The sequence below is a fragment of the Anolis sagrei genome, chromosome 12 (genome assembly GCF_037176765.1).
Source record: "Anolis sagrei isolate rAnoSag1 chromosome 12, rAnoSag1.mat, whole genome shotgun sequence".
Classification (NCBI taxonomy): domain Eukaryota; kingdom Metazoa; phylum Chordata; class Lepidosauria; order Squamata; family Dactyloidae; genus Anolis; species Anolis sagrei.
Genome location: NC_090032.1, coordinates 774,644 through 787,834, shown reverse-complemented (window position 1 = coordinate 787,834; position 13,191 = coordinate 774,644). Strand labels below are relative to the sequence as shown.

The window sequence follows — 13,191 nt, the reverse complement described above, 5'->3', positions numbered from 1 at the left end:
ATATGCTGGATTTATTATTATTATTATTAGAAACACAACAAGATGAATAAGAAGATTGTTATTATTATTATTATTATTATTATTGGGTTGTTGTAGGTTTTTCGGGCTATATGGCCATGTTCTAGAAGCATTTTTTCCTACTTCCAACAGACCTCACTACCTCTGAGGATGCTTGCCATAGATGCAGGCGAAATGTCAGGAGAGAATGCCTCTAGAACATGGCCATATAGCCCAAAAAAACTTACTACAACCCAGGGATTCCAGCCATGAAAGCTTTCAGCAATACAATTATTATTATTATTATTATTATTATTATTATTATTATTATTTTGACACAAAACCACAGTATGTCACAGCAAACGAGATCTATATGCTGGATTCATTATTATTATTATCGTTGTTGTTGTTGTTGATGATGATGATGATGAGTCCACAGCAGACACTCTGCTGGCTGTTGTATTGGATCACACGTCGGACCCTTCCCAAGTGTCTAGGACTGTGTGATGTATTGGTGAATAATGTGTGCAGATCCGAATAGGGTGGCCTTCTGCAGCTGGTAATCTTGTCAGCGCCGATTGTGTTTAAGTGCAGGCCAAGGTCTTGAGGCACTGCACCCAGTGTGCCCATCACCACTGGGACCCCCTTGACTGGTTTGTGCCAGACCCTTTGCAGTTTGATCTTTAAATCCTCATCTTGTGTCAGCTTTTTCAGCCGTTTCTCTTCAATCTTCTTGTCACCTGGGATTGCAACATCGACGATCCATACTTTGTTTTTTAACACAATTGTGAGGTCAGGAGTGTTATGCTCCAAAACTCGTGTCTGAATCCGGAAGTCCCAGAGTAGCTTGACGTGTTCATTCTCTGTAACTTTTTCCGGCTTGTGATCCCACCCGTTCTTTGTGGCAGGCAGGTGGACTTTGTGGCACAAGTTCCAATGAATCGTCTGAGCAACGGTGTTGTGCCTCTGCTTGGAGTCTGTCCACGATCTTCTTGCAGCAGCTGAGGATGGGATCTGTTGTTTCGTCTGCTTCCTTGCAGAGTCTACACTTGGGATCTGTCGTTGACTTTTCAATTCTGACTTCGAATTGTTGTTGTTGTTGTTGTTATTATTATTATTATTATTATTATTATTATTATTATTATTATTATTCTGTGCAATGTTGGTCCCAGCCCTGCTCTTTTTCATCAGCTGCTTTCCCTTAATGTCATTACGGAGTAGCTGGGTGTCCATAACCAAGCCCAGCTTGATCTCCCCAAGTAGGAAGTGCCAGATGGAGGGCAAAAGGAAGCAGCTGTTCCCATCCCAGATGGCGAAATCCAAAGAAGGAAACATTTCCTCCAGAGGTTGAGCTGCTTCCCTTTCAGGCTGGGAAAGGTGGCTGGCCAGGTAGAGAAGTCAGGAGTCCTGTGTGGAAACGCAACGCAGTTTCAATGAACTGCAGCGAAACACCAGCTTTGGCAAGTTAGTTGTCCACACTTCCAAAAACTTGACTGTTTGCAATAACCCGTGACATCTTTCTGGCAAAAATCAGGGGAGTGAACAAGAACCGACTCATCCAGTTGAGGGAACTTCCCTCCAAAGTGGCCTGGAGGTGTCCTTGCCCCATTTCCTCGAGTCTAACGCTTACCTCTTGGGGCTCAATCGCCCTGCCAGAAGTAAGCTGCGCATCAGAGTCGTGTCATGTGTCCATTTTAGTGGTGAGCCAAAGCCAGAGGGGAAGCTTCTCCTTTGAGGGATATCATCGCTAATATAATGGCCAGGACTCAATGTGACAGGATCCTGGGATTTGTAGTTTGGTGAGGATTCAGCATCCTTTGGCAGAAAAGTCTCAAGACTTTATGAAAGTATGCCGGGTGAGATGGATCCTCAAAAATGCTCTGAGCTTTCTTAAGGCCGTGGGACCTACAAAGCTCCAGTGAGTGTGAGGGAAACCTCTGCGAGAGAAGCCTCGTGTGAGAAAGCTCCAGTGCGTGTGAGACAAACCTCTGTGTGAGAGAAGCTTTGTGTGAGAAAGCTCCAGTGAGTGTGAGGCAAACCCCTTTGTGAGAGAAGCCTTGTGTGAGAAAGCTCCAGTGCGTGTGAGACAAACCTCTGTGTGAGAGAAGCCTTGTGTGAAAACGCGCCAGTGAGTGTGAGGTAAACCTCTGTGTGAGAGAAGCCTTGTGTGAGTGTGAGGCAAATCTCTGTGTGAGAGAAGCCTTGTGTGAGAAAGCTCCAGTGCGTGTGAGACAAACCTCTGTGTGAGAGAAGCTTTGTGTGAGAAAGCTCCAGTGAGTGTGAGGCAAACCTCTTTGTGAGAGAAGCCTTGTGTGAGAAAGCTCCAGTGAGTGTGAGGCAAATCTCTGTGTGAGAGAAGCCTTGTGTGAGAAAGCTCCAATAAGTGTAAGGTAAGCCAGAGGGGAAGCTTCTCCTTTGAGGGATAACATTGCTAATATAATGTCCAGGGCTCAATGTGACGGGATCCTGGGATTTGTAGTTTGGTGAGGATTCAGCATCCTTTGGCAGAAAAGGCTCCAGACTTTATGCTGAGTGAGATGGATCCTCAAAAATGTTCTGAGCTTCCTTAAGGCCATGGGACTTACAAAGGTCTTCCAAAGACCTTGAAACTGGCCAGCCACCCCACTTGGTCCCCATTTATGACCAAGGGCTGGATTCCTGGTCTGTTCTTCCTAGAGTCCACCATGAGCTTGAAGTTCTTATTGATGCACCACAAGAGCAACCGATCCATCTCATCCCAATAGGCCTTTGGGTGTTTCCATGTTCCCTCTTGGTCTCACCTGCTTCCTCTCTGAGTTGAGGCAAAGGCATGGTCCGTGAAGCAAGATCTCAGGAGTGTTTGTTCCAAAATCTGCCCATACATGGTTGGGAAGCTACAGAGCTGTGCATGGAGACTGCTCAAGCCCACACTTGCTTATCTCCAGCAGTGCTCCATCGTCCAGAGATCTGTGAAAATCCTGCAATCCTGGACCATAAACCTTCCCTCTGCATTCCTAACATACTCACCAACATACCTGAGATGAGCTCTTTGTGAAAAGGAGCAAGAACGTTCTTGGAAGAAGTGTGTCAAGGCTGCAGAAGGTGTCAGAAATAGTAAAAATTAACTGGGTATTATTGATTACGAAAGTGTGAGTCAAGCACTGAAAGTCTGAGTAGGCTGAAGCCTGTTAAGAGTCAGCGGGCCAAAGCTATGTCGTCCTGAAGAGTGTGAGGCAAACCTCTGTGTGAGAAAGCTCCAGTGAGTGTGAGGCAAACCTCTTGTGTGAGAGAAGCCTTGTGTGAGAAAGCTCCAGCGAGTGTGAGGCAAACCTCTTTGAGAGAAGTGTGTGAGAAAGCTCCAGTGAGTGGGAGGCAAACCTCTGTGTGAGAGAAGCCTTATGTGAGAAAGCTCCAGTGAATGTGAGACAAACCTTGTGTGAGAAAGCTCCAGTGAGTGTGAGGCAAACCTCTGTGAGAGAAGCCTCATGTGAGAAAGCTCCAGTGTGTGTGAGGCAAACTTCTGTGTGAGAAGCCTTGTGTGAGAAAGCTCCAGTGAGTGTGAGGCAAACCTCTGTGAGAGAAGCCTCATGTGAGAAAGTTCCAGTGTGTGTGAGGCAAACTTCTGTGTGAGAAGCCTCACGTGAGAAAGCTCCAGTGAGTGTGAGGCAAACCTCTGTGAGAGAAGCCTCATGTGAGAAAGTTCCAGTGTGTGTGAAGCAAACTTCTGTGTGAGAGAAGCCTCACTTGAGAAAGCTCCAGTATGTGTGAGGCAAACTTCTGTGTGAGAGAAGCCTTGTGTGAGAAAGCTCCAGTGCATGTGAGGCAAACCTCTGTGTGAGAGAAGCCTCGTGTGAGAAAGCTCCAGTGTGAGTATTTGTGTGTGGACTTCTCAGCCACACAACTTGCCTCTCCTTCTCTCAATTCGAGGCCAGCGGCACTTGGGACGAATGGAAGGCCTTGCACTTAGGTTTTCTTCTGTCTCCTCTTTCAGTCTTTGTTGTATGTACTTAATAGAGGTCTGGTGGTGTAATTGTGCGTTTCGGTTGTGTTGGGCTCTGCCTGGAGTGCCCCACTGAGACGGGTCCGCGTGATTCCTGCCGGGAAGGCTGCTGGGAGAGAGGTTGGGCCCAGAACTCCCTGCTTCCTGGGTCCGAAGTTGGAAGGACTTTTGGGCGTCTTCCCAGTCCGCTCTGCTCTTCCCTTCAGCCTCAGCGTGCCTTTTGTCTCCCTCCCTCCTGCCAGGCAGGATCTCTGGGGATGTGGTAGGGGATGTGTTACTGGTACGGGCTGAATGGGTGAGAATGCAGGAAGCGGCATCCCCATTCATGGCCATGAGAGTGGGAAAGCCTCCCTCGGAAATTCCCAGGCTTCTTGGGTGCGTGCAGGACGCGTTGGCCCTGGCTGAGCAGCCAGAGAGTGGCAGGGGTAAAATACCCTATTGACTCGAATCTAATGCTCACCTTTGGGTGGCTAAATGGCCTTGCTAAAATTAGAGTACGCATTAAAAGGTACAGATTTCCCCTGACATGATGTCCAGTTGTGTCCGACTCTGGGACTCTGGTGCTCATCTCCACTTCTAAGCCCAAGAGCCGGCATTGTCCATAGACTCCTCCTAGGTCATGCAGCCAGCATGACTGCATGGAGTGCCGTTACCTTCCCACCAAAGGAGTACCTATTAATCTCCCATTTTGCATGCTTTTGAACTGCTAGGTTGGCAGGAGCTGGGCCTAACAGTGGGAGCTCACCCTGCTCCCAGGATTCGAACCTGCGACCTTTCGGTCAGGAAGTTCAGCAGCTCAGCCGTTTAACCCTCTGCACCACCAGAGGCTCCTATTGACTCGAATCTAATGCTCACCTTCGGGGGCTAAATGACCTTGCCAAAATTAGAATTCGCATTAGATTCTCACGATACATGCGGAGCCAAAGCAAAAGGGGAAGCTGCTTCAGGAGCCCCTCTTTGAGAGACCTCCTCTCTTATTTAATGGGCGTGGCTCAATTCTATGGAATCTTGGGATTTGTAGTATTTATTGCTGTTCCTTTGTCAGTGTTGATGTGGAGAGTGTCTGGTTTGCTTACTCTGGAACATAGAACATAATTGTCCTTCTTTAGGGGTCCCTTTCAAATCTATAATACTATGTGTGTGTGTGTGTGTGTGTGTGAATTATATCTATCTATCTATGGCTGGATGGCTCTCTGTCAGGAGGGCTTTGATTACATTATTTTTGCCCTGGTGAGGGGAGTTGGACTGGATGGCCTTAAGAATTTTCTGTTGGTTGAGTGAGTGTGAGGCAAACCTCTGTGTGAGAGAAGCCTTGCGTGAGAAAGCTCCAGTGAGTGTGAGGCAAACCTCTGTGAGAAAGCTCCAGTGAGTGCGAGGCAAACCTCTGTGCGAGAGAAGCCTTGTGTGAGAAAGCTCCAGTGCGTGTGAGACAAACCTCTGTGTGAGAGAAGCCTCCTGTGAGAAAGCTCCAGTTCGTGTGAGGCAAACCTCTGAGTAAGAGAACCCTTGTGTGAGAAAGTTCCAGTGAGTGTGAGAGAAGCCTTGTGTGAGAAAGCTACAGTGAGTGTGAGGCAAACCTCTGTGTGAGAGAAGCCTTGTGTGAGAAAGCTTCAGTGAGTGTGAGGCAAAACTCTGCGAGAGAAGCCTTGTGTGAGAAAGCTCCAGTGAGTGTGAGGGAAACCTCTGTGTGAGAGAAGCCTTGTGTGAGAGAGCTCCAGTGCATGTGAGGCAAACCTCTGTGTGAGAGAAGCCTTGTGTGAGAAAGTTCCAGTGAGTGTGAGAGAAGCCTTGTGTGAGAAAGCTCCAGTGAGTGTGAGGCAAACCTCTGTGTGAGAGAAGCCTTGTGTGAGAAAGCTCCAGTAAGTGTGAGGCAAACCTCTGTGTGAGAGAAGCCTTGTGTGAGAAAGCTCCAGTGAGTGTGAGGCAAACCTCTGTGTGAGAGAAGCCTTGTGTGAGAAAGCTCCAGTGAGTGTGAGGCAAACCTCTGTGTGAGAGAAGCCTTGTGTGTGAGAGCTCCAGTTAATTCTGTCCTAAATCCACCCTGCATCCTGGCCCCGTGAATCATCACAACTCTTGTTGGTTCATTCATCCCGTTCTTGCCTTTTCCCCAAAGATCGCTTTCAGGCAACGAAAGCAGGACAATTAAACACCTGCCATAACCTTTGGGGCGTGTGCATGATTGAAAAGCAGGGAAACCGGCCGTAGAGGCTCCGCCATCGAAAGTTCATGGACAGGCAGAATATAAATGCCCGTCAGCTGAGCAGCAGCCTCTCATTAAAGCTCCCACCCCTCAAAGTCTTGTGGTTTGGTTTCCTGCTTTGTTTTCCTCTCGAGTCCTATATTGTGTCCAAAAAGGAGTGGCTCGTGCAGGCTTTTTGCCTGCCTGGGTCTCCCCCACTGCTGTGGCCTTGCATTGTTGCCACCGTATTTACTTGAGTCCAGTGTGCCATCAAATCTAATGCCCAAGACCTCCGGAAAGTGCCAAGTTAAGAGAGTATTTGCTGGCAAATGTAATGCGCACTGGCAGAAAATCCACAATATCTGCTTCGGACTTGGTTTTCTGAGTCCACACTGCCATATAATCCTGTTCAATGTGGATTTTATGCAGCTGTGTGGAAGGAGCCAAATGCTTGATGGCCATATGTTGGGAGTGCTTTGATTGTGCTTTTCCTGCCTGGCACAACGAGGTTAGTCATGGGGGTTCTGTGTGGGAATTTCGACCCAATTCTGTCGTTGGTGGGGTTCGGAATGCTCTGTGATTGTAGGTGAACTACGAATCCCAGCATTTACCACTCCCAAATGTCAAGGTCTATTTCCCCCAAACTCCATCAGTGTCCATGGGTGTACTGCGTATTCATACCAAGTTTGGTCCACATCCATCACTGTTTAAGTCCACAGTGCTCTCTGGGTATAGGTGAACTAGAATTCCAAAACTCAGGATCAATACCCACCAAACCCTTCCAGTATTTTCTATGGGTCATGAGAGTTCAGTGTGCCACATTTGGTTCAGTTTCATCCTTGGTGGAGTTCAGAATGCTCTTTGATTGCAGGTGAACTATACATCCCAGCAAACTACAACTCCCAAATAACAAAATCAACCCCTCTCCCAAAACCACTAGTATTCAGATTTGGGCATTTGCGCCAAATTTGGTCCAGTGAATGAAAATACGTCCTGCACATCACAATATTTATACGTCGACTAGCCGTACCCTGCCACTCATTGCTGTGGCCCACATGGGGGTTCTGTGTGGGAGGTTTGGCCCATTTCTATCGTTTGTGGAGTTCAGAATGATCTGTAATTGTAGGTGAACTACAAATCCCAGCAACTACCACTCCCAAATGTCAAGGTCTATTTTCCCCAAACTCCCATTTATATTTGGGCATATTGAGTATTTGTTCCAAGTTTGGTGCAGATCCATCATTGTTTGAATCCACAGTGCTCTGTGGGTGTAGGTGAACTACAACTCCTAAACTCAAGGTCAATGCCCACCAAACTCTTCCAATATTTTCTGTTGGTCATGGGAGTTCTGTGTGCCAAGTTTGGTTCAATTCCATCCTTAGTGGAGTTCGGAATGCTCTTTGATTGTAGGAGAACTATAAATCCCAGCAACTACAACTCCCAAATGACAAAATCAAAAACTTTTGAGTGAAGGACATGCATTGGGTTGTTAGGTGCCTTGTGTCCAAATTTGGTTATCAATTCGTCCAGTGGTTTTTGAGTTATGCTAATCCCACAAACGAACATTGCATTTTTATTTATATAGATTCATAACTAAGATCCCTGTATGATGCAAATCTAATGCGCAGCTTAACTTTGGTGCGGCAGTGTCGCAGAAGAAGTAGGGTGAGCATTAGATTTGCATAAATAGGGGTGATATTCCTGGGTCCCCTGCTTTTCTCTCTGGAAGGAAGGAGACCCAAAGCAGGGAAGGGCGTCTTCTGGGCATTCCCGGGAACTCTGTCTCCGCCTGGAGAAGCATTTCCTGCTTGGTCAGCGTTCCCTTCGTTGTCGTTGTGGTCCTGGCATCCTGGCACATGGATTGGTGGTGGTCTCCTTATGGAATGGTTAAGGCTTGGTCTGTGTGGGAAAGCCCTTCCCTGGCCCCATAGACGTGTCTGTCTGTCTCTTTCTCTCTGGTTGAAGGCCCCTTTCCCTGGGGAAGCAGAGCAGAAGCAATGTGGCGCCTGGGCTCAACAGTGGCCCTTTCATCCCCTCCTTCCTTCTGTCTCTGAATGGCGGGGAGGACAACCGGCATTGTCGTTCTGGGGCATGCAGATGGAGCATGGTGCTCTGCAAGGAGTCATGGGCATTGTCATCCAAAGCCTGATGGGCATTGTCATCCAACGCAGCCGGAAGAGCCTGCTTCAAGGCAGCATCCGTTCAATGGCTTAAGCCAGGCTGGGGCAAACTTGGGCCCTCTCTCCAGGTGTTTTGGACTCCAACTCCCACAATTCCTTTAAAAAAAATAATATTGATTATTTAAGGGGAAAAGGGGGGGAGCAAAGGAAGAAAAGGGAATGAAGAAAAAAAGGGGGGGTAGAAGGGGGTACTTATTTATTTATTTATTTATTTACTATTCTTGTATACCGCTGTATCTCAAGCCCGAGGGCGACTCACAGCGGTTTCCAGACAGTAAACAACAAAGACGATAAAAACAGCAATAATTAATATACCATAACAGTTAAATTACACATTCCATTACTAGCTAATAAACAAACATCAATACACAGTTACCCCAAAACCCACCCCCGATCGCCTCATCATCCAAGCGTAATCCAAGTTCGACGTCCATTGTTCCGTTCCTATATTCAAATTACCAGAATTGCACTGAATTACTCAAATGCCTGCACAAACATCCAGGTCTTCAACTTTCTACGGAATGTCATGAGAGATGGTGCCAGCCTAACATCTACAGGAAGGGCGTTCCACAGCCGAGGAGCCACCACCGAGAAGGCCCTATCTCTCGTCCCCGCCAACCATGCTTGAGAGGCTGGCGGGATCGAGAGCAGGGCCTCCCCGGAAGATCTCAAAGTCCGGGTGGGTTCATAGGCCGAGATGAACTTACTTAGGCGATCCCTCGTTGGACGAGTAAGATGGTCTTCCATGATGGGTTTCCTTGTGGGTTCGTAGGTGGCTGTGGAGCCCTCTTCTTGACCCGCATCTTCTCCCACAGTGAAGGCATCGGTTTCCAGGTGGAAGGCGGTCCCAGTTGGGGTTGGCTTGACGCGCCTTCCTCCTGGCACGCTTCTCTCTTTCGCCCTCCACCCGTGCCTCCTCGAATTCTGCAGCACTGTTGGTCACAGCTGACCTCCAGCTGGAGCAGTCAAGGGCCAGGGCTTCCCAGTTCTCAGTGTCTATGCCAGAGTTTTTAAGGTTGGCTTTGAGCCCCTCTTTCAGTCTCTTTTCCTGTCCACCAACATTCCGTTTTCCATTCTTAAGTTCAGAGTAGAGCAGCTGCTTTGGGAGACGATGGTCGGGCATCTGGACAACGTGGCCGGCCCAGCGGAGTTGATGTTGGAGGACCATCGCTTCAATGCTGGTGGTCTTTGCTTCTTCTTCCAGCATGCTGACGTTTGTCTGCTTGTCTTCCCAAGAGATTTGCAGGATTTTCCGGAGGCAGCGCTGATGGAATCATTGCAGGAGTTGCATGTGACGTCTGTAGACAGTCCACGTCTCACAGGCGTAGAGCAGGGTTGGGAGGGGAATAGCTTTATAGACAAGCACCTTGGTATCCCTACGGATGTCCTGGTCCTCAAACACTCTCTGCTTCATTTGGAAAAAAGCTGCACTTGCGGAGCTCGGGCGGTGTTGTATTTCAGTGTCAATGTTGACTTTGGTGGAGAGGTGGCTGCCAAGGGAGCGGAAATGATCAACATTTTCTAATGTTCCACCATTAAGCTGTATCTCTGGCATTGGGGAGGGGATGGCTGGTGACTGCTGGAACAGAAGGGGGTAGGTAAAAAGGGGAAGGAAAATTAGATTGGTAAAAAGAAAAAAGTGGAAGGAGACTAACGTTGCTGTGTTACTGTTAATGTTTATTGCTTACTTCCTGTTATGAGTTTTATTTTTATTGTTTTATATTATTTGTTATTGTTTTTATTATTGATGTATTGTAGGCTCGGCCTCATGTAAGCCGCACCGAGTAGCTTGGGGAGATGGTAGCGGGGTATAAATAAAGTTATTATTATTATTATTATTATTATTATTATTAACTGTGGTAAAAGGGGTACGGAGGTTTCCTTACTAATGGGAGTGGGAGTAAAAGGGCTAAAGGGGAATGAAAGGCAAAAAATTGAAAAAATAAAAATAGAAAAAAGAGGGGGGGGGAAATGGGGAAAATGGTAGAAAAAGTATATATATAGAGAGAGAAAATGGTGGAAAAAAATAAATTAGAATTTTTTTTAAAAAAAATTAAAAATTAAAATGATCTTATTGACTTCCAAATTCGTATCCTTTCCGGGCAACTCCCACAATCCCTAACAGGAGTGGAAAGTGCTGCTGGGTTAATTTTTGCCTGTTGCATAAAGGCCTCCTCCTTCGTTTTTCCCGGCGCTCCAAAAATGCGGGGCGGTGGCCAAATCGCCCTCTTTGCAAACTTTCCAAGGAACTTCAGCGAAGAAGAGGCTTCCTTGTCGCCTTGCATGCTTCAATGGCTGGGCGCCTCATGAAAATGCATGGCTCCTGGGAAAGTCAGCCCAGGAAAGTAATTGCCGGTTTGGAATGACGAGATGGACTGGCTTGGTCGCTCTTTGCGCTCCCTTTTCCGCGGGAAGTTCTTGCTGTGCGATGGCAGGAAGCCTTCCACAATGAGAAGCATTGCGCCACTTCCTCCCCCAAAAGCCCCCTCTTCCCGGCACGGAAAAGCCCCTTCCTGGCTTCTGTAGGCATCTCAATATCCTCAATTCAGCTGGAAAGCACCTTGGAGTTGGCCTTCTCTATCCACACATTGTGGGTGCATTAATTCAATCAACTACAGCTTGAAAATAATCTTTAAAAATACAACTATTTATATCCCGCGTTATCTCTCCATACAGAGACTCAAGGCAGCTCACTGTCAAAAACATTACAACCTAAAATGTACTATAATAAAACAGTATATATTATATATTATTATATATTATCAGTAGTTATTATATTTAATATATTAGTATTGCTACATAGCAATATTTTTATTATATATTGTATTATTAATATTATAGTGTATTATATTATAGTATTATCTATATATATATATATATATACACACACACACACACACGTTATATTATTACCATCCTGAGTTACCTTCAGGCTGAGAAAGGCGGTATATGAATATGGTAAATAAATAAATATTAGCCTAACACAATATTAGTATTATATGTTTCTATATTGTACTACACCACTATACTGCAATATGATTAGTAATATTGCAGGTAATACATAATGCTCACTTATTATATTGTATTATATTTATTACATTATTATTATCAATATTATATGTATATATAATATGTTTTATTATTAGCATAACACAGTATTAGTATTATTAATATTATATCACATGTAATATATAATATACAATTATTGTATCATTATATGTGATATTTTATATTATTTTATAATACAGTAATATTACATGTAATATATACAATTATGTTATATAATATATCTTTACATTATATATATTATACTGGCTGTCCCCTGCCACGCGTTGCTGTGGCCCAGTCTGTGTAGATGTGTTTTGTGTGTCTATATATTGTGTATATATGTGTGTTTATGTATATGTATGTGATTTTGCGCATGTGTTGTAATGTATTTTTTGTTTTTTGCCTTTTTAAGTCTCTTCTGCTGTGTTTTTCAGTGTTTTATGACTGATGGTCACCCGTTGTCCTGAGAGGTGTCTTGTATCCAAATTTGGTGTCAATTCCTCCAGTGGTTTTTGAGTTATGTTAATCCTACAAACGAACATGACATTTTTATTTATATAGATTATATAATCATATTACATGTAATATATAATATTGGAAAGTTCTTCTGTGTGGTACTATACAATAATACAAATGTGTTGTTTGCTTTCTTCTCCTTTGTCGGTGTCTAGATAGGGGGCGGCATAGTTGACTAATTCGTAAGCCCCCAGAGAAGTGTCTCAAGGAGGCACCGGATGCACACCGCAGCGGATTGCATTTGCAAACTCCTTGCCAAGAGGGCTAGCAACCAGAGCTCCTTTTCCCCTTGTAAATGTCCATGTTGGGAGGTGCGTTGCCGTCTCACTCATGCCTTGGTTTCCTCTCTTCTGCTCGCAGGCTGAGGCGGAAGTGGCGTCCCTGAACCGCCGCATCCAGCTGGTGGAGGAAGAGCTGGATCGGGCCCAGGAGCGCCTGGCCACCGCCCTGCAGAAGCTGGAGGAAGCCGAGAAGGCGGCCGACGAGAGCGAAAGGTGGGTGGCGGCCAGGATGCCCAGCCATTGCCAAGCAGAGCCCAAAAGCTATATCCCCTCCCTGTTAGCAGATCCTTTTATTATTTCAGAATGGTATTCTTTGAGTATTATTCACACAAAGATCCAAGGAATCAGTCTGTCTTTGGAAGCACTCTGAATGTTTACAAAGGTGGAAGCCCACAGGTCAGGCAAGAGCTGACTTTTGGATCTTGACTTCCGTAATATGACTCTTGCGGCAAAGGCGACTTGTTCCCCTCCCACAGCATTGATTCTGTGTGAGCGTGGAGTCATGGTAGCTTACCTTCACATTTTGATTCATCCCACCCAGAGGAGAGCTTTGGCGGCTGGAAGATGTAATGTGTGGCCATCACCTCTTTTGGAAGGGAGATAGGAAAACATGCAATGTTCTGTCGTTCTATCTATATATATAATATTATGGCAGAAGTGGGTTGGACTGGATGGCCTTCTTTGGGGCCTCTTCCAACTCTAGGATCCTCTCTCTCTCTCTCTATCCATTTATCTATCTATTATGGCAGAATGGGATTGGATTGGATGGCCTTCTTTGGGGCCTCTTCCAATTCTAGGATCCTATCTATCTATCCATTTATCTACCTATTATGGCAGAAGGGGGTTGGACTGGATCGCCTTCTTTGGGGCCCCTTCCAACTCCAGGATCCTGTCTCTCTACCTATCTATCTCTAGAGGTCTTTAAACAGAGGCTGGAAGACTATCATTCAGGAGGGCTTGGGTTGTACCTTGTAGCATAGATGAAGGGGGTCAGATTGGATGGCCTTGGGA

General features: G+C 45.9%; 1 protein-coding gene across 15 annotated transcripts in view; it reads left to right on the top strand.

Moving 5' to 3' along the window:
* Positions 1-13,191, top strand: part of TPM3 (tropomyosin 3) — an 80,640-nt gene that overhangs the window by 40,871 nt on the left and 26,578 nt on the right. For all 15 annotated transcript variants that reach the window (XM_060757941.2, XM_060757942.2, XM_060757935.2 and 12 more), the window contains one exon: positions 12,260-12,393. In XM_060757941.2, coding sequence (XP_060613924.2) covers positions 12,260-12,393 — 134 coding nt within the window. The remainder of the gene's footprint in view (positions 1-12,259; positions 12,394-13,191) is intronic.